Source organism: Capricornis sumatraensis, chromosome 9 (assembly GCF_032405125.1).
Source record: "Capricornis sumatraensis isolate serow.1 chromosome 9, serow.2, whole genome shotgun sequence".
NCBI lineage: Eukaryota > Metazoa > Chordata > Mammalia > Artiodactyla > Bovidae > Capricornis > Capricornis sumatraensis.
This window is the reverse complement of record NC_091077.1, coordinates 14693100-14720689: the sequence shown is the minus strand read 5'-3', so window position 1 is coordinate 14720689 and position 27590 is coordinate 14693100. Positions and strand designations below refer to the sequence as shown.

Genomic DNA, 27590 nt, shown 5'->3' with positions numbered 1-27590 from the left:
CTATTAAGCCCTTATCAGATACATGGGTTGCCTACATTTTTCTCTCATTATATTGGTTGCTTTTTCACTTTGATTCCTTTGCTGTTCATGCGTTCACTTTAATTTTCATGAGTTCACTTTAACATAGTCCCATTTGTCTTAGTTTTTGTGACCTGAGGTTTTGGGGTCATTTTCAAGATATTATTACCAAGCCCAGTGTTGTGAAGCTGCCCCCTCCTCCACCACACACACACTTTCTTTTAGAAGTGCCACAGTTTTAGGTTTAGGTCTTTAATCCATCTTTTGAGTTAACTTTTATATGTAGTGTAAGGTAAGGGTCCAATTTCATCCTTTCGCAGGTAGATATTCGCATTCTGGGTATCTTTGGCGTGTACTGGAGAAGGAAATGGCAATCCACTCCAGTACTATTGCCTGGAAAATCCCATGGACAGAGGAGCCTGGTAGGCTACAGTCCACGGGGTCGCAAAGAGTCGGACACGACTGAGCGACGTTCCTTCCTTCCTTGGCGTGTAGATATGGTTTCTCAGCACCATGTGTTGAAGAGACTATCCTTGCCCGAGTTCTGATGGTTCTTTAAGTACACAGGCTGTGGAAGTGGCCCAGGTCTCTCTACACTGTGAGATACTTCGTGCATCCTCAACACTTTCTGGAGTAAGTTCTGTTAGCTCCTTTTCACAGATGAGGAAACTGAGGCTGGGTCCAAGTGACCTGCCCAAGGTTGTTATAGTGAGCAAATATAGTGTAGGTGGGATTGGAAATGAGTACTTGAACTTTAGAGCCCACAGGGTATAATGCCCTGGGGATGTTCCTCGTTCTATCCCTAGCAAACGGGTAAAGAATGAATGAATGAATGGCTCAGGCAAGGCTGGCAGCAAATGGAGGAGCTTGGACAAATCCACTGCTCCGCGCAGGGGTGCTCTCCTCCCTCGCGCATGCGCGACCCCTGTGCGGAGCCAATTCCACTGCCTCCGCCCACTCATGGTTCAGCCTCTCTCTGTGGTACGGCCCGACTTCCCCCACGCCTGGGCCGGGATGGTACGCGCCGCCTCCGCTCGCGGCCCCTCCCCGTCGGTTTCCGCGCGAAAAGCCAGGGTTGCCTGTGCTGCTGCCGCCTCTGCTGCACCTTCCAAGATGCCTGCCCGTACCGCCCCGGCGCGGGTGCCTGCGCTGGCCTCCCGGGCCTTCTCACTGCCTGACGATGTCCGCAGGCGGTAGGTGCCGCGGGGAACCGGGAACCTGGGTGGGTGGCACGGCGGTGGGGGTGGGGGTCATTTCCCCTCGGGGTAGCCCGTGGCCGCCGCTGACAGACGGGCGCGCATGCGTGGGCTGGCTCGGCGCGCGGCGGCAGTTGGCGCGGGCAGGGTGGCACTTCCGGTCGCGCGCGCCCCTGGCCGTTTGGCGCCAAAATGGGCCAATGCCCCCCTCCCCGTTCCCTGGTGACTAGAAACTTGGGGTCTCTTCTGACCTCAAAGTAGAGCAAGCTTCCGGTTTTCCTTGGAGAGCCCCTTCCCGGAGCAGCCTCGGGCCCAGCTCCTGCCGCCAGCCTGGTCGCGCAGGAAGTGGGCAGCCTGCGGCCTCGGGATACCCCTCGGCCCGGGCACTTCGGCCTCCACTTCCGGTGCCCCGTCCACTCGAGGGGGTTGGGCTGGCCTGGTCCCCGGGGGTATTTGGGGGGATTCTCTCGGCGTCCCACGCCAAGCATCCCGATGGCAGCCTCCAGAGACAGATGCCGCCGCCGGTCGGGGCCCAGGCGCGGCCGGCTCAGGTTTGCGAGCCCTGTCTTCCTTGGGGGGCTCCCTCCATCACCTCATACAGTAGTCGCATCCTGGAAGGACCCCTTATCCTTCAGTGAGGGCTAGAGCTGGGCAGCGTGAAAACTGAGTGGTTTCTTCCAGTAAATCTGAGCCGTGGGCATCAAGGAAGCCTTGCTAGGGAGAACTGGCTGGTTTCCTTGTGTATGTATGCGTGTGTATGTGCATGTGTGGGGAGGGGAGAGAGGGGGGCAGCAGCTAATATTGGGGACGCAGCTACAGCTACTCTGTGCACATGGATCTTCAGGCAAGACCATTGTGCACCCTAGGCTTCTTGCTGGTGAAGGGCATCAGTTTCACTCTTGGAAACTTGGAAACCTCACTTAGAACAATGTGGGAACCAGCCCTGAATGCTTCCAACCAGATTTGTGAACCTGATTTTGCCATTTTCCTATTTCCCTTTGCTTGTTTCCTATAGTTGTGCCAGACCAGTTCTGATTTGGGCTTTTGAAAGGTGGAAAGTAGGTGATAGAGGGTATTTGGATCTTCCTCCCAGGTGTCAGACCACTTCTTAGCCACAGTTAGAGGGTGATGTGCCTTGCTAAAGAATCCCTATACATCTCCACCAAGATAAAACATGACTTGAAGTGGAAATGGATTTATGAAAGTGCCTCGCTTCATTTTAGACCCAGGACAGGGATATTGGGCCCAGCCTTCTTTACCTTGATGGTGAGAGTGTCTACCTCCACTGAGCCATCCATGACCTTGGGCAAGTTTCATAAACAGGTCACGTCTGTGAACTTGGACAGTTAACATGGGCTTTAAACTGGTATTGGATTAAATGAGAATATGCCTGGCACATAAAGGCCCCCATGTTAGCATTCTTGACTAATCTAACTTGCTTTTTTTCAGTTCTGCTAATTGTATAGAACACTTTACATGATCTCACTTAATCCTCAACTGTTCTCAAGAGTGGTTGCCCCAGTAATTAACTGTAAAGAAGCAAAGATTTCTGCTAAGATCTGCTGCTTGGCAAAACCTTTCCCTTCTGTGAGGGGTTTTATTGGGCCAGAGCAAGCGTTCTGTTTAGCTGAATTTGAATGTTCTTAGGTGAGTGTTACAATCCATCAATCCATCATTCACCCTAGGTTCCATATTACCTTGAACTAGAATTACCTACTATTAGGTATAGAGTCTGGTTTTGGGGTTTTTTTTTCGTTTTGGGTTATCTTTTGACTACACCTCACGGCATGTGGGATCCATCCCTGACCAGGGATCAAACCCATGCCCTCTGCATTGGGAACATGGAATCTTAACCCCTGAACCACTAGGGAAGTCCAGTGTAGCTTAGGTTTCTGCCTCAGACCACTGACATTGTCACTTTATGTGACCCTCTCAACAGCTTTTCTTAAATTTTGAATTTTAGCTTCTAAAATACAGATGTAAACATGGCATTCAATATTCCCTTTAAAATGTTCCCTTATGCCACCTTGTAGATGGAGATATAACTTTTTGATTCATGAAAATTAGGTACCTCATGTTATGGATTATACTAAATCTAGTAGAATAGGAACAAAATTTAGGCCTAGTCCTCACTGAGGAATTCTTGTCACTTATGCTAACTTGTGTTTATATGGCAGCTTCTTTTAAGACTCATACCATTACATTAGCTATATAATGATACTAGAAAATGTTCTTAATGTTTCAGTTCAGTTCAGTTCAGTCGCTCAGTCATGTCTGACTCTTTGCGACCCCATGAGTCGCAGCACGCCAGGCCTCCCTGTCCATCACCAACTCCCGGAGTTCACTCAGACTCATGTCCGTTTTAATGCTTAGGTATTTGTAAATCTATTTATGGCTGCACTGGGTCTTTGTTGCTGTGCGTGGGCCTTCCCTGGTTGCCGCAAGCAGGGGCTACTCTTTGCTGTAGTGTGCAGGCTTCTCGTTGTGGCTTTTCTTTGGAAGCACAGGCCCTAGGCGCGTGAGCTTCAGCAGCAGCTCTCAGGCTCCACGGCACACGCTTAGTGGTTGTGGCGCACGGGCTTAGTTGCCCTGCAGTGCGTAGAATCTTCCCAGACCGAGGATGGAGCCTGTGTCCCTGCATTGGCAGGCAGATTCTTATCCACTGCGCCACCAGGCAAGTCCAGTGTTTGAGTTTTTAAAGTATAACTAAGTGTAAAAATTAAGTTCAGGGCTTCCCAGGTGGTGCTCGTGGTAAAGAATGTGCCTGCTAATGCAGGAGACATAAGAGATGCGGATTCAATCCCTGGATTGTGACGGTCCCCTGGAGAAGGAAATGACAACCCACTCCAGTGTTCCTGCCTGGAGAACCCCATGGACAGAGAAGCCTGGCGGGCTACAGTCCATGGGATCATAAAGAGTCGGACACGACTGAAGCAACTTAGCACGCACACGTCCTAAGTCTTCTAAAAATCAGGCCTTTCAGGACAAGCCACATTTTTCCACTTGATTTTTCTTACTCTCCAAGCCACCATCGTTTGTGTAGAAAAAGCATTAGTCTTCCCACTTGTCTTTCTGTTGCCATTTGGTCTTTTTTCTCTAAGGAAACTTATCCTCTTAAGATAAATTGGAACTGGAGGTTTTCCTGCCCCATACGCCACGTGATGACTTGAAGTCCAGGACTGCCATCCCCTTGCCTGACTTGTCCTGTACCCTTCTTTTCCTTACAAGCCATTCAGGTTATCTTTTAGGTTCTTAGGGCCTGAGACCATGCAGAGCTACCAGTGTGAGGCTGGGCTGCACCTAACCCCTTCCGCATGGTGGCTACTGTCCATTCATTCCCAAGACTGCTCAGAAAGACAGTCCCCTTTTCCCTGCGATGAGAAGGGGTTAAATTCTGTCAATGTACCCCTCATGCTGCCTCTGCAGTCTGGAGTTGATGATCACTTGTTGTCCAAGCATATTTGCCTCATTGATTGCATCTGCAGCTTAGAATCCAGTAGACTCAGATTCTTGCTTGCTAGACTTTCACCTTCAGTGAAGCCTGAATTGACATACTAATACTAGACACCTCCTCACACAAATCTGACTCAGCCTTTGTAATTATGACAGCTTTCCTATCTGCTAACCACTCTGATTGGATTAGACTGGGTCTTCAAGTTCTTAACTAGTCTGGCTCGTGAGTAGGTACGGAAGGCATAACTGACTTTTCTAGTTCTCCCCTGAAGTAGGATTCTAGACGTGCAGACTCCTGGGGTTCTAAGCCCACCCTGCCCACTTGCCAGCTATATGACCCAGTAGCCTAACCTCCTGATGCTTTATCTATAAAATGGGACAGAGGTGCCCACCACACCAGGGCACTGAAGACTGAGCTGAAAGAGGTAAACGTGGCAGAGCAGCACCTGCCCAGAAACCTGCTTCCCTGCTTATCACGTGGCAGCTGTATGTTTCACTTCCATTATTGGGGGGGTGGGGAACATACCTTATTAATGAATTACCAACTTGCAAACCTGATACTAAGGCAGATACTAATATAGCAGCCCATGCCTGCTTATCATTCCAGCCTTCCTATTTGCCTGGCTTCTTGTATACTCATCTGGACCTGTTCTTTTTGCTGCCACCTTAGCTTAGCTTTTGCGCCAGGTGTCCAGCCATTCCTCAGTTAAGATGGTTTCCTCTCTCATTAATTCTTCGTATTCTTGACTTTTGTGATGCTGTTTACTACCTGAGAGCTTCTTCCCTGATCTCCCCCATATTTCTTTTCAATTCTTGGATCCTTATTTTCCTCCAGTCCTAGGATTTCTGCTTTCAGCAGTTGACCAGTACCAGCCAGAGATGCCTCTTTGGAGAGCCAGTTCTAATTTCTAGCTGTTAAATAGCCATGTAGATTCACTGGAATGTCTTTCATTCCTAAAATTCATGGTCTGTTCCCTTCTTCCCTACCAAAAAGTTCTGAATTTTTGGTACTGTATTAGTTTTTAAGTGCTGTCATAACAAACTACTGCAGTCTTAGTAGCTTAAATGAAACACATTTGTTATCCTCTGATTCTGTAGGTCAGAAATGTGGTGTGGGTCTCACTGGATTAAAATCAAAGCGTCAGCAGGCTACCTTCCTTCCTGGAGGCCCTAGGGGAGAACCCGTTTCTTACTCTCAGGTTGTCAGCAGAATTCAGTTCCTTGTGGTTGTAGGACTAAGGTCCCTCTTTTGATGGCTGTAGGGTGAGAGCGGTTCCCAGCGCCTGGAGGTGACATCATCTGTTGGCTCGTGGCCCCCTTCCTTCATCTTTTAAGCCCTCAAACCCAGTTCTCACGTCACATCTTTTTGACCATTCTGTAGTCACATCACTTGAAATGCAGCTGGGAACTTTCTCTGCTCCTAGGATTTAAATGATTTGATAGGGCCCACCTGAGTCATCCAAAATACCCTCTCCATCTTAAGGGCTGTACCCTTAATCACATCTGCACAAGTCCCTTTTGCCATGTAAGGTAACAACATATTCACAGGTTCTGGGGAATTGGGGGAGAGGGTCCGTTACCCTTCCCTCCACAAATACTGTCTCTGGCCACCCTGTACCACCCACCATGCAGCCAGTTACAGAAGGCACAATCAACAGAACTTTGTAACTTCTCCAGGATGTCCTCAGCTGCTGCTGTGAAGCCATATTACAGATCAGCGTTTCTGATTTAGGATGTCAAGAGTTAGCCATTCAGTCATGTCTGACTGTGATCCCATGCATTGTAGCCCGCCAGGCTCTATCCATCGGATTTTCCAGGCAACAATACTGGAGTGGCTAGTCATTCCCTCCTCCAGAGGATCTTCCTGACCAGGGATCGAACACAGGTCTCTTGCATTGGCAGGCAGATTCTTTACCATCCAGCCACCAGGGAAGCCCAATTTAGGATGTTAAGTGATTTAACACCTTACCTCTTTTTAACTAATACATATTGTATATTTCTGCCACCTTGACTTTGTTTTTCCCCCACTAAAACATGACTGATTCTTGGGTTCTTATCTCCCTCATGACTCTTCCAATGGTTTGTTAACTGTGGAGAAAATGTGTGATTTTTTTAGCCTGACATTGCTGACCTCCTTGAGACAGGCACCCAGCTCCTCTCAGGATTTGCCTTTCTTCCCCTGTGTTGGCCTGACTCCTGTGAGTTTCTTGCCCCTGCTATGGCAGCTCCTCTGCCCAGTTCCCACTGAGCTCTCACCTTCCCTGGGTCCCTCCTTCCTGATGCCATTTATATCCTTTTTCTTCAGAAGCCTCAGACTTAAACTCTATTGGCCTTCACAGGGTCGACGTATATCTTTTTTGCCTTTCAAGAACTGCTCTGATGGAAGCAGCTAGGAATGAATCATGGGATCTTGGACCAGAAGGGAGCTAAGGTTTTATATATATAATGTTGCCATCTTCTATGACTACTCTACTTGGTCCTTCATATCTGCTTCTTATCCTCCTGGCTATGAACCTAGATGGGAGGTAGTGTTACCAGTTTTACTGGGATGGGGATAAACTCTCCAGTGAAAGCCTGGGCATCAGGGGAGACACGCTGGCCAGCCTTCCTCCTGCCCTGCCTGTGGCTCCTCGGTGCCTGCCCTGGGCTCCCGCCTCCCGCTTCAGGGCTGAGCAGGTTAAATCTAGTCTTCACAGGGCGAGACTTTTGAGATACCCCCAAGGTCTGTTTCTCCCTGCCAAGCTAAATATCCCACTTCAATAGGAAAGATTCAAAAAATTCCCACCCGCAGATCTGTCTCCTGCCCAGATGTAGGTGTTGTCAGCGTCGGGCAAAGGGCCCACTGGTGGGCTTCCATCTGAGCGTTGTCCTTGACGCCCGAGGTGACCCGGTCGAGGTGGGAGCTGTGTCCTGCCAGGGTTTTGTGAGCACAGTGACTGAAGGTGGGTGGCTGTAGCGCTCCGGCAGCAGTGTGTGCGCCTCCGGCTCTGAGCAACCTGTTCTGCAATCGTCCTCAACTAAGGCTCTCCCAGGACCTGAGTTGCTTTGAGGGTAGAATGACTTTTGCCTGGAAGGGCCTCCACATGCTTCTGAAAAGCCTGACTCTGAATCTTGAGTCCAGATTACACAACGCATGTGATACACAGCATATTAACCACTCTGTTGGTAGACTGCTATCTTTTTTTTTTTTTGGCTGTGCTCCGTGGCAGTGTGGGTTCTCAGTTCCTTGGCCTGGGATCAGACCCAGGCCCCCTGCAGTGGAAGTGTGATTGTCTTTGCCGCTGGTCCACCAGAAAGCCCCTGCTCAGTCTCTTCTATAGCCAGACCTCTGCTGAGCATCCAGCGCCAGCCAGGAGGCCCCTGCCTGGCAGTGCCTACATCTCAGCACTCAGCTCGTTGCCTGAAACGGTCTGGCGCAGAGGAGGCATCCACAGATGATGTTTGCAGCTAGAAGCAGGATCCCCACCCACTCGGAGTAGCCACTGTCTGTCACTAGTCCAGCAGAGCCTGTCACTCACATTCCTGTCTGTGCTGCTTACATCTGCCCTCCCTCTGGGAAGGTCCGTCTGGGAGAGCTCTATTCCTGCCCTTTAGGTTGGTGGTAACCGAGTGCCTTGCCTGGGTGCCCAAAGGGAGGACCCACGCATGGTGGAGGCCCAGTCCTTCCCTGCCCAGGGCAACCCCCCTCTGCTGACGGACGCTGGCTTAGCTGGTTGGACCTGTTCTTACCCCGCTGCCCACAGGAACACTGCCCAAGCCAGGAACAACAGCCTCTCCATTTCCTCTGTGTCTTTTGCTTCTTGTTCCTTTATTCTCTTTGCTCCCTTCCCCCGAAAAGAGGCAAGACACTCATCTTCAGTAATCAAGTCAGACCATGATTTTTCCAGCGAAACTCATGACAGTTCTGCATACCTAAATGACTAGGTGCAAACGTTCACAAGGATGAGCTCTGGGGGGAGGCACCAGCCAGCTTCTCTGACTTCCTCTCCCTTGTGTGGGGGGCACCCTGTGCTGCCCCAGGTGACCCCTACTCCATCTCCTACTCGGGAGTGCTGTCACTCCACTCTCCCCATCCTGGCCTTTGAGGGTGTTAGCTGACTGCTCCCGCAGCCTCCTATTGCCCTGGTTCACTCTTTCTAACCCCTGTATGCCCTTCTATGGACTCTTGGTCAGGTCCAACTGGAGCAAGACCACCTGTTGGTCACTTAACTTGGGATGGACCCCAACTATGCTTCCTCTTTCCCAGTGTCTTTTTTTTTTTAATCTTAATTTTTGACTGTACTGTTCAACATGTGGGATCTCTGTTCCGCAACCAGGGATCAGACCTGTGCCCCCTGCATTGGGAGTGCAGGCTCTTAACCACTGGACCGCCAGTGTCTTTAAAATAACATTGTTATAGAGTGCCTGTATTATCCCTTTCCACTATCAGAAAAACACCCCCAGAAAGGGAACCTCATTCAGATTGCAGATGACCTCTTAATGTGTATGTAGGCACTGCAGTGGGGCATTCTACACATTGGGGGTGGGGGGAAACCGTTGTATTTTCTAATATCCGTGTTGAAGTTATTTCCAAAGTTCTTTAAACTGTGGTATTATAGATGAACAGTGTTGCTTAACAAGTATTTTCTTTCTTCCCTTTTTTCCTTCCCCCAGGCTCAAAGATTTGGAAAGAGATAGTTTGACAGAAAAGGTAAGGTCATCTCCACCTTAACAAAATCTGTTATCAGATGTGACTATCTGATAGACTATGTAGCTCAAAGTGGAATTGGCGCTCTCTTCCTTAAGCTCTTAAGGATAACTTGGATGTTTTTGTCTAATGTGCTATATTAATAGGCTGTTATCAGTTAGCTTTTGGTCACTCATCAAGTTTCCCAATCTAGACTGCCTATCATCAGGTCTAGATTATAACTTGCCCTGGTCACACTGTTTTTTCAGAATCTGTTTTGTTCTACTATACCATTATGTGTCTGTTTCACTTCCTTATCTTCCCATTTTTCACCACCCTGTAGATGGTGTGATATGATCTTTTTAAAAAAAAAAAAAAAAATTTTATTTGACTGCACCAGGTCTTAGTTGTGGCACATGAAATCTAGTTTCCTGGTCAGGGATCAAACCTGGGTCCCCTGCATTGGGAGTGTGGAGTCTTAGCCACTGGACCACTAGGGAAGTCCCTCTTAAAAAACAATAATAAGTAATATGATCTTAATGGAAATATCACGAACGTGCCTTGACTCAGCATTGCCTGCCATTCAGTCATTGTTATGTGGCCAGGCAGTGTAACTGTGCCTTAGTCCATTAGTTAGAAACTCATAGTTTCGGAGTGTGGGGACTTCTAAACATATATCCTTCCCTTAGGAATGTGTGAAGGAGAAACTGAATCTCTTGCACGAGTTTCTGCAGACAGAAATAAAGAATCAGTTATGTGATTTGGAAACCAAATTACATAAAGAAGAATTATCTGAGGTAAGTCTTCAGGGTCCTGGCAAGTGGAAGCCTTGGCCTCCCGGGTAACTGGTCTATGACCAGGGAGGCCGAATAAGCCCAACTCCCCATGTCACCTGTTAGTTATATAAAGGGAACACATGTGTTTTCTTATTATTCTCTCATTGCCACTTGTTTACATTCACTGCTACTCAAATTATCCTTTCCTGCTGTAGGAGGGCTACCTGGCTAAAGTCAAATCCCTTTTAAATAAAGATTTGTCCTTGGAGAACGGAGCTCATGGTTTCAGTCGGGAAGCGAATGGATGTCTAGAGAACGGGAGCCAGACAAGTGGTGAGGATTGCAGAGTGGTAATGGCAGAGAAAGGCAAGCCCCCCAAACCTGTCTCCAGACTTTACACGCCCAGGAGAAGCAAGTCTGATGGAGAAACAAAGTGTAAGAGCATTCGACTCGTTTGACCTTGTTGGAGTGTGGTATCACCAAAGAGGAGGACAATTAGACTTGGCGCCATAGGTTCATCCCACCCCCTCCCCTGGGTAGCACTTATTTCTTGTGTATCCATATATGTATATATTTTTGGCCGCACTACTCGGCTTGTGGGATCTTAGTTCCCTGACCAGGGATCATACCTGGGCCCATGGCAGTGAAAGTGCCCAGTCTTAACCACTGGACTGCCAGGGAATTCCCCCTTGTGTATACTTCTAACTAGCTTAGATGTAGAAAAGAAATTTTTGTCTTTGACCAAGTTTGAGAGCATTAGATTTCCAAATGTGGATGAATTTGAGGTTTAAAGTAACAGGATCTACTGATACTTAGAACTAAGTTATATGCCTGTTTAAGCTAAACATTTATTCTTAGACTCCTTCCCTGTTTGTAGTCAGAGTAACTCTTCTGAAATGTTTAAAAGAATAAGAGCGTGGGACTTGAGCTCAGGTCAGGCTCTTGACCACTTCACCTTCTGATGATGTAATTAGAGGTTCTGTTTACTTGTCTGTGTCAGGGTTGGGCCTGTCATATAAGAGGTTGTGTTAAAATGGTTCAGCAAACTGGCAGGTACTAATTTGGTGAGTTTTATCAAGATGGTGGTTGCTGAGAATAAGAAGAGGAGGATTCTTAATCCTTAGAAGCTGGTCTCTGCAGCAGCCTGGTAATTCTGAAGAACTGTACTTTGCTGTGAACTTTTTTATTCTTAGTGACTTTTTTGTTTCTTTTTCTTTAAACAGCTGAAGTCTCTTCTAGCCCCAGGATTACAAGGCAGACTACCAGGCAGACCACCATCACATCTTATTTTGCACAGGGGTCAGTATATAATGAATGGATGAGCCCCCCTTTTAGGGGCCAACTGGTTTTGGTAAAACACGTATAGAATTAGTAGGATGTAATTTAGTAAATCTGACTTCCACATTGCCTGGGTTTTCACTTTGGTATTTTGTTATTAGATACTCATGAACAGCATTTCTGAAGACCTCATCCATTTTTACTGTTAATGTTGTTGTTCAGTTGCTAAGTCCTGTCCAACTCTTTGTGACCCCATGGAGTGCTACACAGCAGGCTTCCCTGTTCTTCACTATCTCCCAGAGTTTATTCAAACTCATGACAGTCAAGTTGGTGATGCCTCCAACCTTCTCATTCTCTCGCCCCCTTCTACTCCTGCCCTCAGTCTTTCTGGGAAGCTTCAAATATGCATACACAAAATCACCAAGAGTAGTAAAATGAACCCCTTGTATATGGCTCAGTGACAGCAGTTAATAGCTCCTGGTGATCGTCTCATCTACAGCCCCATGTTCCCCAATTGAATTATTCCAAATGAATTACAACTCCATACATACCGCATCCCCCCAATTGGGTTACTCTGAAACAAGTCAGACATGTCATCTTATCCATAAATACTGTATTTCTAGATGACAGAGTCTTCCTCTGACAAGTTTTACTTCATATTTTGCTACAGTTGCTAACATTTAGCCAACGAACAGTCTTGTTTAGAAGACAAAACAGAACTATAATTTCGTGCCTCATGAAGTATAATAGCTCCTGACTACCAGGTATACAGCAGTGTTCACACTTCCACGTGTGTTAACAGAGTTTGGTTGACTTTTTCCTTAATCCTTTCAAGATTCCTTATTTTCTTGCCATTTATTTAAAGAAACTAGGTTTTGTTTTAGCTTCTAAAACAAAAGGATCTAGCTGACCTCATCATTAGTGGTGGTTAATGTGTTCAGTTGTCTCTGGTTTTCTATAAACTGGTAGCTAGGTCTAGAGGCTTGTTCGGATTCCAGCTTTATTATCTGAAACTTCATTGACGAACTGGGGCTGTCCATCAGAAGCATGTCACGTCTTTTTGGTGATGTTAGCAGCTGTTGATCAAAGTCTAGATCCATGATTTTATAAGGTTTGCAAAATGGTGGTATTCTAAACCTGTCATTTGAAGAAACGTTAAACTTTAACATCCTGACAATGAGGGCTTCTCCTTGGAGGGAAGGGGGAGTCCATGCCCTGAATCTTCCCATACAGAGGGAGGAATGTAGCAGTAAGTTGCTTCATGCCCACTGGAGGTCTAGGGTTGGGCTGAGCTAACAGTTGGCTTTACTGTGTGTGACAGCCCTGCCAAACGAAAACCCGAGGAAGAACCTGAAAAAGTGAAGTCAGACGATTCTGTTGATGAAGAAAAAGACCAGGTGGGGCTTGCGTTTAAATTTCTTAACTCTGCCTTATTTTGGTGTGTTTTCTGTAATTGTGAATTTACGCTTGGTCTGTCTGTGGACCAGAAGTGACTGAGAAGGTGTTAGAACATATCCCTGGTCCCCGGGCAGCACAAAGTGTATCGTGTTGAGACCCGCGGGCTTAGCAGGCCCGTGGCTTGAGTCTGCTCTCTCCTGCCTCATGCTTCTCCACCTGGCAAGATGAGATGTTCAAACCAGCAGAGGTGATGTGTTTAAAGCATTTGCTTCTGACATCAGATAAGCTCCTTTCCCACGTCTAATTTTTCAGTAAGAGCAGAATTGTCATGTTATTATGTGCATTGTAATAATGCTGCTTAGACTTTTTAGGTTGGAAAACTGGTGGCTTGCCAAAGTCCTCTGGTAAAGACAATGCCTCTGGCGCTGTCCCATGTGGCTTAAGGGGCAAATCTAGGTAATACCAGCTGGCCACATGCTGTCTATTTCAGTTCTGCCACAGGATTAGCTGTGTAATTTGGGAAGTCTGTAGGCTTTCGGGTGGGTAGTAAATGCCTTGTTACCTGCTAAAGATGAATATTTGTGGTTTGTTCTAAGGCTGGATGTCTCAACCAAGGCCTTGACTTTTGGGGGCAAATAAACCTTTGCTGTAGGGGTCAGTGCTGTACATTGTAGAGTGTTTAGCAAGGTCCTGGCCCCTGCTCACTAGATGCCAGTAACATTCCTTCTGTCTCCCAGTTGTGACAACCAAAATCACTTTTGGTCTCTCCCAGATGTCTCAGAGGGGCAAAATAGCCCTGGGTGAGAAGCATTGTGCCCGGTATCACTGAGGTAGACTTGATAAGACACACTCATTGTCCTGTCTTATTCTTGGAAATTATATGCGACCATTCATGACCCTTATTTAGGTGTCTGTAGTTAGGTTTAGTCAGAGTACCCACTCAACAGTGGGAAACTGAGATGGGAAACGTCTAAGCCATGTGGCCAAGTCCGTTGCCTCCTAGGAGAACATGTCGTGGGCAAGCTGGCTCTTGTAATATTGATAAGTCTTTAAAAAATAAACAAACACATGTAACAGTTTGAGTTGTTTTTTTCCCCCCTTCTAACGTCTTGGAGGGCTTACATAGCCTTTTCTTTTTGCTTTTAAAGAAATTAACCAGGGTGTTCTTTCCCTAGTAGGAAGCTGTTTCACTGGCGGTGTGTGTGAGCCCTTGCAGACTTTGAGGATGAACCCCTGTAGGAACAGGGTTTATTCCAACATGCTAGAGTCCTAGTGCACCAAACCAGTGATATCAGATAGTATTGGTCGAATAAGTCAAATAAGGTCAAAACCTTATACTTCAACCAGTTTAAAGTGTCTTTTTTTAAAAAAATATTTATTTATCTGTTTATTTGGCTGCATTGGGTCTTAGTTGTGGCCTGCGGGCTTAGTTGCTCCACGGTGTGTGGGATCTTAGTTCCCTGACCAAGGATTGAACCCTGCTTTAAAAGGCGGATTCTTTACCAGGGAAGTCCCCCAGTTTAAAGTTTTGCAATCTTACTATTTTTTTTTTTTTTGAAACAAGTATTTCCTACACTTGGTAAAACAGTACAAACAGCTATAGGTTACAAAGGGGTGGTATTCCCACCATCCCTCTCCTGCGCCTCCCTCCTGTCTTCCTTCTAGAGGCGAGTATTTCTCGGTCTCCAATATATTGTTTTGGATAGTATGTCTATACATAGTACTGTATTATATTAGTATATAATCTGTATTAGGGTTCTCCAGAGAAATAGAGTCTGTGATATCTGTATATATGAGATTTATTTTAAGCAGCTGATTCACACGATGTCAGACTGGCAGGTCCAAAATACGCAGGATGGGCCACTAGGCTGCAGACGCAGGGAAGTGTTGATGTTGTAGCTCAAGTCTGAAAGCAACTTGGAGTCAGAATTTTATATACAATACACACACACATAGACTAATTCCATATAATATATTATGGAGGGGTTCTGTGTAATTTACCCAACTTTCTCCAATGGTAACATCTCAACTATAACACAACAGTAAAAGCAGGGAGTGGACACTGGTATAATCTGCAGACTTTGTTCACTCTGCATGCATAGTCAGATGTATGTGTGTGTAGATTCTTGTAATCTCCATCTCAAACGAGATATCTGCTTCATCACCACAGTGTTTTTATCCTGTTTAAATACATAAATCAGAAATCCTGGAAATGGCAAGTCTTGTGAGCTTAGGGAAGCAGTGTCCCGGCCGTTCATCGGAGAAGAGCTGGTGTCCAGTTTAGGTTGTCATCATCCCTTCCTGATGGGAATCCCAAATTACTGGGTTGATTTTTTTTTTTTTTGCTAACACTAACAAATCCCTGACATGAGGTAGATCTTTAACTTCACGTAGCATCACTAGACAACCTCTAGTTGTGCGGATGTGTGCTGGGTCAACTCCTGGGCCTCTCCTTTGTTTTGAGGCTCGTGGGACCTCAACACCAGAGCGACACTTGTTCACATCTTCCCCAAACCCAGATTACCCCCAACCCCTGTTTATAACTATGCATGTATACGTGCCAAGTTGCTTCAGTCGTGTCCGACTCTTTGTGACCCTCTGGACCATAGCCCTCCAGGCTCCTCTGTCCATGGGATTCTCCAGGCAAGAATACCGGAGTAGGTTGCCATGCCCTCCTGCAGGAGATTTTCCTGACCCAGGGATCGAACCCATATCTCTTGTCTCCTGCATTGGCAGGCAAGTTCTTTACCACTAGCAACACCTGGGAAGCCTGTATTTAACCATATGAAATGTATTAACACTTTGACTCATGCTTTTGGTTTTGATCTTCTTTTGAAATAAATATTCTTCTTGTCCCTTCTCTCCACATAGGAGGAAAAGAGACGTCGAGTTACATCCAGAGAACGGTAAGAGTTTATACCTTTTTGTTCTGTGTAATTTGTAATGTTGACTACTGAAATTGCTTTTCTGAAATGTTTTAAAAGGAAGAACTAGCAAGTTGCCAGGGTGATCATAGATAGCTTAAGGACACTGAGTTTGCAGCCAGATTGTTAACCTTGTGATTCAGGTCGAATTCTCTTGCAAAGAGTGAATTGGGGTGGGGGGGCAACTGGCAGTTATCAGAAGCAGATCTAAAGGTTATATTGAATCTTAAATGGTAAAGTAATACGTACTTTTCAGGGCTACTGAAATGAAGACTGGCTTTTGGTGGTCGGGTGCGGGGGAGGAAGGAAGCCCTTTTGAAAGCTGCTTCCAGGGGAGGAGTCTCTGAAAGTCATCCTTAGGGTATGTTATCTTGCTTGATAGAGTTGCTGGGCTGCTCCCTGCAGAAGAACCAGGAAGAGTAAGACCAGGAACACACATGGAAGAAGAAGGAAGAGATGATAAAGTAAAGCCTGGTCACCTCCGTGTTTGTCACTTCTACCTGAATCAGAGTCCCCATTGGTTCTAGGAAGAGGGATCAGGGCGTGGAGAGCATGTAGGAACAGAATGACTTTCACTAATGATCACAATGACCTTGACTTTAGCAAAAATGCTCTTCAAACTCCTCTTTCTGCCGCTTCTCTCTGTGGAAGGTGTGTTTATGTGGTTCTGGTGACAGTAAACCACTGATAGGCCTAGAAGTCACCTGGACCTCTGCTACTTGATCAGTTAGTCTCACAGCTTTAGCCTCTCCCGTCGCCTACGCATCTTGGTTGCTCATGAGGTCTTGGTGGAGATCTCACTTTCAGACACACAAGGTGCTGAAGTGCTATATCATTGTCCAGGGTTAAAGCTGCATTCTTAACTGAGATCAGACCAGTTCTTTCCCCAGACTTGTAAAATCAAGGTGGGCTTAAGGTTCTGTGAAATACAGATGTACCACCGAATCCCATCCCAGGAGCTTGGGGGAGGGGAAAAGAAGGAATTGGGGTTCTGAAAGTGGGAGCTTTACCAGAAGACAGCACTGCCCCATACGGTAAAAGGCTGACATTGGTCTGTCCCAGGTGGTGGAACAATCTCAGATCCCCAAAAGTTTTATGACCACACTGATTAGAATTTTCTTAGAAACTCCCATGGGTGGTGTGTGCCCTTGAGAGCCTGTTAAAGAATGGGTGTCTGTTATTTTGTCCTAATGGGGAATCAACCAAGATGCATGATAATTCTTGAACCATTGAGTACTTGAAGCTAGTCTTTAATTGATCACTTCCCTACCCTGATCCTAGTTAAAGTTAGCAGCAGTTACAGTTGGGACATATGTTAAATCATTTGAGAATAAGCAGTTACAGTAGACTGGCTCAAATCCTCCAAAGAAGGATTTAGGGCGTGATTGAAATCCCTTGTCTATGGCCAGACTCCACGTGTTTACGTCACCAACCTTTGATCTCCTCACAAAGTGTGAGGGGTTCCTGAGGCTGAATTCTGGAGAGGTGCATTTAGCTGTCTAAATTCAGACTCAAAATGATTTGTTGTCCATGTTTGAGCTGGAGCTCTTGTTCCAATTGGTCATATACTACTTCATTCATTTATTTAGATTCTCATTTGATAAAGTTATCAAGGAGATTGTCAACACCTAATCCTGACAAGTGACAGTAATTTTGCCTGCAAATCCATCTTAAACAACAGAATCTAAGAGTTCTTTAACTTCCTGCCTACCTACCCCACCAAAAAAAAAATGTGTTATCTGAAAAGAAGAGAATCCTTCTTCTTACCAGCTAGACTATAGGATCAGTTTAGGTATTTTATTTCCATAAAGCTCTTTAATAGAAATATTAGAATCAAACGGGGGTAAGTTAACTAGTCTTTTTTTTTTTTTTTCCCCTCCCTGTCCCATCCACTTAGGAAGAAAAGAGACTCAGAAGTCAAACCAAAGAACCGTAAGTACAGTTAACATGCCTTTTGTACTTTGTGAAATTTACTTCCAAAAGTAAGTGTTCTTGTAAAAATTATGGATTGGACAGAGCATTAAGGTCATACGTGTAATATGTGGCTAACTTCTGTTCTTGGAAGGTCAGGCAACCGTAGTGTAGGCTGAGGTGAACTGAGATTTACCTGACCTTGACTGCTGGCCTGTCCTTAGTGGTCTGTCCTTACTGATGTTCATACAGGAAGCAGTTTGTTAGGTGGTGTTTAAAGAGCGTTGAACAGCTCTTGTCTCTTGCCTGCAGCTATGACGATGCTATGTGACAAATTGCCGTAGAGCTCAGTGACTTAGGACAGCAGGCACTTTTTGACCTTATATGTTTGCGGCTTGGTGGCCTTTGACTGATCTTGGCCAGGCAGACCCGCTTCAGCCCTAGGACTAGCCCAGCTGGGGCGTGCGCTCTCAGCATTGGCAGTGTGTGAGGGCGGCAGTGGAAAGCAGTCTCTGACATGCAATGGACTGAAGCAAGTATTGACTGGGCCTGAGTCTGGAGTGGGCAGAACTCCTGAACCAAGTGCCTGGGCCCTTGAAAGGAGGGGAAGACTTCTTAGATGTCACCTCAGGCCAGCTACCAAACCTGCACAGGAATCCACCACAGGCAGGATTCCCATCAGGTTATCAGGGATCAGGGGAGCCCTTTTGTCTCTTGTTTTTAAACTGCGGCATGTCTCAGTAACACATGAAGTGTTGGTGGCATTCTGAGATCATAAGTTCTGAAGTACCAAATGCCTCTTGGGTTTCTTGCAATGAAAACTTGCCCTTCAGATGAGAAAAATCATCCATGCTCTAACTTGGGGAAGGGAACCATGTAAACCCTCACTGCGGCTTCTTGAAACGGTGATGGGCTCCCTGAGCTGACTGTGTGTTTTCTTCTGTGACAGGACACCTAAACAGAAAGCTAAGGAGGAGCCAGACAGAGATGCGAGGCCTGGAGGAACTCAGGCTGAAATGAATGAAGGAGAAGACAAAGTAAAGACTGACTCGTGTCACTTGTCCCTACCCGATCCTTGTATTCCCAGTTGGTTGGGAGAAATGGCATGGGTTAGGGCTGTGCATTGAAATCCAGCCCTACCTGCCCTGGGGTGGTCTTGGGCAGGTGACCTGCCCCTCCTTGTGGGGCTCGGCAGCTGTCGCTGCATGTTAGCGCCTGATGTGTAGTGAGCGTTCAGTTGTCTGTTTATGGTAATGGTGGCAAGGGCCTGTGTGTGCCTGGACTAAGATGAGTGTGGACCAGCTTCTCTTCATAGCCTCTGGCCTGAGAAGGCTTGACGTGTCATCACGCTTGTGCTGCTTTATCGACCAGCCAGTCTCCAGAGTTCTGAGTCTAGCTCCTCGCGTCCCCGCCAGCTCCCACAGTTCAGCTTAGTTAACATATTGAAACCCTGAAATATTGTACACTGACCCAGGGTTGGGACTGTAAAAAGTCTCAGATGGTGAGGTTATCCACAGGGCTGTAAACTCCAGGGGACTGGGCTACATCTGCTGGGGGCCACAGCACAGGAATCTTATTAAGCTCCTTAGCAATTTGCTCTAAGAAAAGCCAAACCAGGATGGTCCCAAGATTGTCTCTGGTTTTCTGTGAGATCCAGGGAGCAGAGCCTGAGGTCAGACTTCCTGGGTCCTGAGTGTTCTCGCTTCCAGTGGGCACCCTTGCTTGTTCTGTGGCACGTGATCCTTTTGGTGTGTCACCTCCAGCTTGTTCTGTCTAACATCTTATTGTCTCATCTTTTCTGATTACTCGTGATCTTAATCGTCAGCACTTGCCTGGGATCCCTTCAGGTCTAGAGAGATCTGAGCGGTGGTGTCAGACCATCCGTTTTCCTCAGACAGCAGCTGGCAGGAGCTTCAGACCCCACAGCCAGCGCTCTTGTCTCATGGCAGAAAAGGACAAAAGGACCAAAAGTTTGACTTTGTCTATTTTTTTTTTTTTTTAATTATTGACTTAATCTGTGTGTATACTTCTTTATAAAGGTCAGCAGCATATCAGCAAGGTAGTCTTTGTATGTAGGCTCAGCTGTCTTGAATGAGTTGGTGGCCGCGTTGGGAATCCCTACTTCTCACTCTTTCCCTTACTGGATTCCAAAGTTTAGCGTTGCCACGTGCTTTCCCCACTCCTGTCCCAGTGCCTGTTCATATGACATTTTCACCCCTGACCAAATGACAGACTGAGCTATAGACGTCTGGGCCGACATAAGCAAAATGGCTCTAACAGTCCTTTTTGCTTTGAGCTATCCCGGGACAGGGGTGTGTAAAATTGTGGTCTACAGGCCAGAGTTGGCCCTCTGCCTGTTTTCATGAAGTCTTGTTGCACCACAGCCATGCCATTTCGCTTATGTATTGTTTCTGGCTATTCTTGTGCTGCAGTGGCACAGTTGAGTAGCTGTGACGCAAAGTCTGTGGCTTGGAAACCTGCAAATGTCTGTTTTATGGCCCTTTACAGGAAATCTGCCAGCTCTTGTTTGTAGGCGTTAGGGAACTGACTTAAAATTTTTGAAGCCTCATCTCTAGCCTGTAGACCTGCCCAGATTTTCCAGTTCTCTCGTCCCACGGTGCTGCAATCATTAACTGATACTTGGGGTTTTGTCTCACTCTTGCTCAAATTAATTTTCCCCCCTTTATTTCTCTACCCACACGTTTCCCCTCTCAGGATGAAAAGAGGCACAGAAGTCAACCCAAAGATCTGTAAGTGGTTAAAATGCTTGTGCTTTTGTGCTGTGCTTTGTGTAGTTTAAATTACCAAAATAACTATTGGAGATCTGTGATGTAGATGTTTACAGGGAATTGCTGGTGCTGTTGAAAGACTGGATCAGTTTGGGTGGGGCTGGATGAGAAATCAAACTGTGGGCCCCATCTTGCCTGTTGCCCTTTGCCACATGGGTAGCACTCCCATCACCGCACTGTCAGGTGTCTTAGTTTCCAGTATCTCATCAGGCCCCATGTCTGAGGGTCACATGGGGTGTCTGAAGGCCTCTTTTCAGGATCACGTGTTAGTGACGCACCTTTGGAGCCACTGTGACAAGGGGGCTTTCTTTTGGATGGGAAGAAAGTGTCTGTTCACCAGATCTGTTCTGAATATTTTGCTTTTCTATAGGGAAGCATTAGTTTGTCATTTTTAATGTGAATTGGCAATACAGGTTTCAAGCTGACGTTTGGCTTATTTGTTTATCCAATAGAGCTAGCAAGCGGAGACCAGAAGAGAAAGAGCCTGAAAGAGTAAAACCACAAGTCTCTGATGAGAAAGATGAAGATGAAAAGGTACGCTCTTGTTTTTTCAATTCTTCTGTATTTCATAACATCCCATTGGCTGGAATATCTTACAGTGATTTTTAAACAACTTTCCTCATGGAAACTTTCAAACACACCCTAGAGTAGGCAGAAAAGGGTAGCAAACCCTCGTATTCTCATCAACCTTCATCAGTTATCAACCCATGACTAGGCATGTTTTACCCAAGCCTCAGTTATTCTCCTTGCCCTCCCTCACTCTGGTAAACAGATTCCAGTCATATTACTGAAATATTAACAGAAGTGCTTCTATAAGGTGCTTCCTTCTAAAAAGGAAAGGAGTCTCTTAAACATCATCACAGAGACTTCCCTGGTGGTCCAGTGGTTAAGACTTTACTCTCCAATGCAGGGGGTGCAGGTTCAGTTCCTGGTTGGGGAACTAAGACCCCACACGCCTCGTAGCCAAAAAAACCAAAACAGGGAACAGAAGCAATGTTGTAACCAATTCAATAAAGACTGTAAAAATGATCCACATCAAAAAATATTAAAATTAAGTAAACATCACCACAATACCATTTTCCTAACACCATAGTATCAAAGTCCAATCTCTGTTCAGATTTCTGTGAGGTCTGCATTGCATGTTTTGCTGTTTGATTCAGGACCCCAGCTAAGTCTATATATGATACACTTGGTTGCTGTTTGTCTCCCCTGTGTCATCTACAGCGTCACCCCATCCTCTTACTTGCAGTTGGTGTAAGTAGCAGGCTTACCCGTAGCATTAGTGGGTTCTCAGGTTTGACATCTTCCCATAGCCTGTCCCCTGTAGACCACTAGTTAGGTCCAGGGGCTGGACCAGAGGCGTGTCTCTTGTTTCCCAGAGGACTTCTAAGGTGGTGCTCTATGCTTCCTGTTACATCACACCAGAGGCATGGTTATCTTTGTAAGGCTTAGGACTCATCACTGAACCCAGGTGCCCTCAGCCTGCTCCATCCATTATAAAGTTCCCCTCAGCTTTTCACCTCTTCACCTGTTTTTAACAAGCATTGTTTAAATCCATTATTTCACTGGGAGTTGCAGAGTGATAGTTCTATCATTCCTTCATTTACTCAAAATAATTCTAGAAATAAGTTTTCTCTTATTAGTCACCAGGGGTGGGGATGGTACCATAACCAAATACGGCAGTCTGGGTGACTTAACCAACAGACATTTATTTTTCTTACAGTTCTGGAGAATACAATTCACATATCAAAGTACCAGCAGGGTTAGTTTCTGGAGAAGTCTTTCTTCCTGACGTGTGGACGGATGCCTTCTTGCTGGGTCCTTACATGACCTTTCCCTGTGCAAGCACGTAGGGAGGAGAGCGCTCTGGTGTCCTATTGGATTAGGTCTCTCCCACTTACGACCTCACTTAACCACAGTCACTTCCTTAAAAGCCTCATCTCTAAATACAGTCACATTTGAGGTTAGGGCTTCAACATAAGAATTGTGTTGGGGAGCAAGGACAAAACTCAGTCCATAGCGCCCCATATCAATTATATACTTACTGAGGTATCACTTAATACAGGAGAGCTAATTTTTGTCAGGCTTCCCTGGTGGCTCAGGGATAAAGAATCCGCCTGCTAACGTGGGTTTTGTACCTGGGTGTGGAAGATCCCCTAGAGGAGGAAATGGCAACCCACGCCGGTATTCTTGCCTGGGAAATCTCATGGACAGAGAAGCCTGGTGGGCTGTAGTTCCATGGGGTCATAAAAGAATCAGACATGACTTGGTGAATAAACAACAAAAGTTTTGTCTTTTTTTTAAAACTAGTCTCTTATGAGTCTTTTAAGGAAGTCTGGTTATAAGAATTTTGTTTGTAAGACTAGACACTGGAGGTGGCTTGGGTCTCACTGGTTTTCTGATTGCCTTCTTGCTTCTGACTAGGTTTTGTGATAACCATGTACATAAAATTCTTTAACTGTGCAACATAGTCCGGATGGAAAAGACATTTTAACCCTTCACTCTTCTGTTTTCTCTACTTAGGAGGAGAAGAGACGCAGAACTACATACAGAGAACTGTAAGAACTTATTTTTTGTCTTTATACCAAGCAGATCGTAATACTAAACAGTTGTCTGAGAAAGAAAGAAAAAGGGGCGTTTAGTGACCTCCTGGAGCAAGCAGCCTTAGCTTTGTGTGTGATGGACAGTGAGCGCAGGACTGAGACATGCCGGTTCTGCTGTGTGAGGCAGATCCCCTCTGCGTGGCAGAGACACAACTTGCCCCTTATGCAGCAGCTGGCGCTCATCTGTGTCTGGATCCGGTATAACTTTGACAGATTCTGACATGTCGTGTAATGACTAAAACAAACCTTCTGCTTTGTTCCCAGAACTGAGAAGAAAATGACTCGAACCAAAATACCAGTGGTGTCCAAGGTAAGTGTACACCTGGGAATAAAAGCCGTTGTGTGACGTGAAGGGACTGGCTTAGGGCTGGCTCTCTCAGCGCCGTCTGCGTTCTCGTCCCCATAGACCGATCCTCCGAAGTGCACCGAGTGCTTGCAGTACCTGGACGACCCCGAGCTGAGATACGAGCAGCACCCCCCTGATGCGGTAAGTCCCGGCTCTGTCTTCAGCTGTACAGTTGCCGTCTCCTGTGTCCCTGCTCACTGTCCACTGTCTCTCAGGTGGAAGAGATACAGATACTGACCAACGAGAGGTTGTCCATCTTCGATGCTAACGAATCTGGCTTTGAGAGTTATGAGGATTTGCCCCAACACAAACTAACCTGCTTCAGGTAACTGATAGGTTTTGTGTGTTTTTCTTTTTTTTAAATCCTGCTGGAGTCTTTTTATTTATTTGGCTGTGCTGGGTCTTTGTTGCTGCTGCTGCTAAGTCGCTTCAGTCGTGTCTGACTCTATGCGACCCCATAGACAGCAGCCCACCAGGCTCCCCCGTCCCTGGGATTCTCCAGGCAAGAACACTGGAGTGGGTTGCCATTTCCTTCTCCAGTGCATGAAAGTGGGTCTTTGTTACTACACAGGATTTTCTCTAGTTGTGGCGAGCAGGGGCTACTCTCTAGTTGCAGTGGGCAGGCTTCTTGTTTCGGGGACTTCCCTTGTTGGGGAGCACAGGGTCTACGTGCAGGGGCTTCAGTAGTTGCAGCCCCCGGGCTCTAGAGCACAGGCTCAGTAGTTGTGGTGCACAGGCCCAGTTGCTCTGTGGCATGTGGGGTCTTCCTGGACCAGGAATTGAACCCGTGGTCCCTGCATTGGCAGGGGGATTCTTTACCACTAAGTCACCAAGGAAGCACAGGTAACTAATATGCTTCTTATCGTAACAAAGCATTTTCTTAAGACAGCTGAATCCTTAATATCTTAGTAAAGTTTTCAACGCCTGATCTGTAACGTTTCTTAAGCTGCTGACACTTCAGGGCCACCAAGCTGGTAGATGACTGGTAGGTCTTTGGTTGTTAAAGTTATTCCTGTTAGATCTTGAGTAGGTGAACATCCTTTTAAAAAGCACTTATTTGGCTGTGCCAAGTCTTAGTTGTGGCTTGCAAATCTTTGGTTCTGGCATGTGGGATCTAGTTACCTGAAGAATTGAACCTGGTCCCCCTGCATTGGGGAGCGTGGAGTCTTGGCCACTGGACCACCAGGGAAGGCCCTTGAGTCAGTAAATATCCTAAAGCTCATTCATTCCACTGAGGGCCAGCTATGTGCAGTGGGTATTATAGATACAACACTTCAGATCCCTGGTTTTGTGGAAGCAGAACATGCTGTGCCTGTGGGTAGTGACATTGTGATGGATGTGAAAAGCCTGGGGAGCAGAGAGAGTAGGTGGGAGAAAGTTGTTCAGAACGGAGGGGAAGGGACTTGAGCAAAGACCTCAGCTTAAGAACAAGCCAAGGAGATAGTGAGGGAAAAGACATCCAGGAGGAGGGAACAGCAGGTGGAGGCTGGGAGGGGGCCACGTGGGCTGTGGAAGACTAGGTAAGAGGCTGTGTGGCTAGAGTGGAGGGGCCGGGGGGTTGAGTGGTCCGGGAACAGGGACCCAGGGCAGGGGCTGGATCCTGCAGGGCTCTTCAGGCTGAGGCAATGATGCTGGGGTCTTCTTGGAGGTAGTGGAGTTTGGACTGCATTTGGGGTTCAGACAAGCCTGTGATTGGGCAGAGTCGCCCTCCTCTCTAGCCTCCTTCGTTCTGCTCTCTCCTGCTCAGTGGAGGTGCTTCCCTTTGCTTCTCTGTGTAAAATAGCTTGGCTCCAGCTCATGTCTCCTTTCAGGGCTCGGCACATGCTTTTCCTCTCCCTGGACAAGAGAATAGTAGGGGCGGCTGGATCGCCTGTTAGAAAGCCTCAGGTGGAATCATCTCGAGATGGTCTTTCTGACATTCCTGCCCCACAGTGGGCTGGGTGCTCTAGGAAACCCCAGTGTGTTTCTTCGCAGTGCTCTGTATGCTCGCCGCAGTTGGGTGTGTCTCTCCCTCTCCACGAGCAGGAGCCTGATCCACACTGGGACGCTGTCCACTCCCCGGCCACTCCCCGGCTCAAACCTCTGCCTGACAGAATGAGTGATGTTAGCATCGCTGATGTTCACGGCCTTGTGCTTCCCTGTGGCGCTGCTGGGGCAGAGGCTCGCGAGAACCAGGGGCTGGAGCCGCTGCAATCAGGGGTATCAGGGCTTGGGGTCTCTGGGTGGCTCCTCAAGAACAGGTCTGCCCCAGACTCTTTCCTGTGGGTAGGGAAATAAGAACACACGTCCCAGGAATGGCATATGCATTTGAGCATCAGGCCGTTGAAGCCAGACCACCTGGGTTAGCTGGGGACTCTGTTTACCTCTGGTCCTTGGGCTGAAGGTGGCAGGTGGAAACTAGCCCCTTCTGCACACTAATGGGCCCTGCCCCGGCTGGGGACTTGGCACTTCTCCCTGATGTCACCTCTCCTGACGGAGCACGAGGACAGTCTGTCAGGCTGGGCCCTGGCTCCTCCCCTTCTGTGCATCCACCGTGTCCTGCCCTCCGTGGGTGTGTGTCTTTCCTTCCCATGGCTTGAGGTCCTAATGGCAGGGCTGTGCCCCATGTCTGTCTGCTATGCCTGGTAGAAGAGCTCCACTCAAAGTACTCATGTGTTCATTTTTCTTAATTTGGTAAGATTCCAAGATGAGAATTTCTTGGCTTCCAGGGGCCTAGGCGGTGGGAATGTGGCGGGGGATACTCTCAGACCTGCACAGCACTTCTGGCCTTGAGGCCGGCACAGGCAGGTCCGTAAGCAGAACCCACCCCAATCCCATCCTGTTATCTCAGATTCAGCATCCTGCTCAATGATGCACATTCTCCAAATGTCACGGAGCGTTTCTAGGCGTTGGATGTTCTTGAACTTGAGGCTTCACCCCCCCCCCCCGCCCCGAGGGAGGTGGAAGTCCCTCCTCATGTCCTCTGTGCACCTCACCTCTTATGATGCTGTGTAATACGCATTATTTTAATCTTTTTGAGGTGAAAGTCATAACGCAAACATAAAATAGTGTGAAGCAGTAAATCCAGAGAAACAAAACAGATCAGGAATTGCCGGGGTGGTGTGGGGAGCGGGGAAGGAGTGACAGCGCAGTGGGTTTGAGGTTTCATTTTCAGCAGCAAGAACGTTTTGAAGCTGGGGGGGTGGTGGCACAGGTCTGGGTAGGATGTATTGGAGCAGCCAGTGCGTCTCCACAAGCCACTCCCCAAGGGAGGACGCGCCAGGGGCTCCCCTGTGAGGCTTCCCGCTGTCGGTCTTGCTGGCCTCTCCACATTCCCTTCTCATACTCTTGCTCTGGGTGCCCAGGTGGGCGAATCAGAGGCTATGGGGTGAGAGCACTGTACTGACCCAGTGCTCTGGCAGCCAGGGAGGTAGTGGAATCTAGGAGCCACACCCCTTCCCCCCCGTGTCTGAGCTTGGCTCTGTGCCTCTGCCTGCCTCTGGTCTCCTGGTAAACGGCCTCTGTCGCCCATCTAGCGTGTACTGTAAACGCGGCCACCTTTGCCCGATCGACACCGGCCTCATTGAGAAAGATGTCGAGCTCCTCTTTTCTGGTTCAGCGAAGCCAATATATGAGGATGACCCATCTCCCGAAGGTAAGGGGAATGTTCCAGATTGTCTGGGACAGTCAGTTTATAAACCGAACAGAGTCTGGGCTGTGAGCAGCTACAAGCAGTCTTGCTCTGATGGCTCCAGTAAGGCTGCCCTGCTCATCTGATCAGACGTGTGGGCTCAGGTGGGGACTCAGTGCCACTTAACCTGCTTGGGTTTTTGAGGCATATTCTTTTAGTCGTGTCCAACTCTGCAACCCCATGGACTGTAGCCCATCAAGGCTCCTCTGTCCATGGGATTTTCCAGGCAAGAAGACTGGAGTGAGTTGCCATTTCTTAGTCCACTTCATTTTAAGAAACCTTTTCCTCCTCTTTTAGGTGGTATTAATGGCAAAAATTTTGGGCCCATAAACGAATGGTGGATTGCTGGTTTTGATGGAGGTGAAAAGGCTCTTCTTGGCTTCAGCACCTGTAAGTATGTGGCCAACTGTGGACTGTTCTGGAATCTGAAATGAAAGATGCTTCTGTCTTCCACGGGGCTTGGTTGGGCTCTAGAAAGTCTCGGGCTCTCGTGACTGTGTGGGAAGCATGTCAGGCTTGATTGGGATGGCCTCTCTTACTAGTTACAACTTACCCTGGAACT

General features: G+C 47.3%; 1 protein-coding gene across 2 annotated transcripts in view; it reads left to right on the top strand.

Annotated features, from left to right (window-relative positions):
- The first annotated feature begins 1101 nt into the window (after positions 1 to 1101).
- DNMT1 (DNA methyltransferase 1) overlaps positions 1102 to 27590 on the top strand; it is a 42985-nt gene continuing 16496 nt past the window's right edge. For both annotated transcript variants that reach the window (XM_068980776.1, XM_068980777.1), the window contains exons 1-18: positions 1102 to 1211; positions 9321 to 9357; positions 10023 to 10130; positions 10325 to 10544; positions 11333 to 11408; positions 12709 to 12784; positions 15657 to 15691; positions 16092 to 16173; positions 17607 to 17641; positions 18570 to 18657; positions 20336 to 20370; positions 20862 to 20943; positions 22933 to 22967; positions 23277 to 23322; positions 23419 to 23499; positions 23574 to 23683; positions 26874 to 26992; positions 27326 to 27418. In XM_068980776.1, coding sequence (XP_068836877.1) covers positions 1132 to 1211; positions 9321 to 9357; positions 10023 to 10130; positions 10325 to 10544; positions 11333 to 11408; positions 12709 to 12784; positions 15657 to 15691; positions 16092 to 16173; positions 17607 to 17641; positions 18570 to 18657; positions 20336 to 20370; positions 20862 to 20943; positions 22933 to 22967; positions 23277 to 23322; positions 23419 to 23499; positions 23574 to 23683; positions 26874 to 26992; positions 27326 to 27418 — 1438 coding nt within the window. In that variant the 5' untranslated portion in view covers positions 1102 to 1131. The remainder of the gene's footprint in view (positions 1212 to 9320; positions 9358 to 10022; positions 10131 to 10324; positions 10545 to 11332; positions 11409 to 12708; positions 12785 to 15656; positions 15692 to 16091; positions 16174 to 17606; positions 17642 to 18569; positions 18658 to 20335; positions 20371 to 20861; positions 20944 to 22932; positions 22968 to 23276; positions 23323 to 23418; positions 23500 to 23573; positions 23684 to 26873; positions 26993 to 27325; positions 27419 to 27590) is intronic.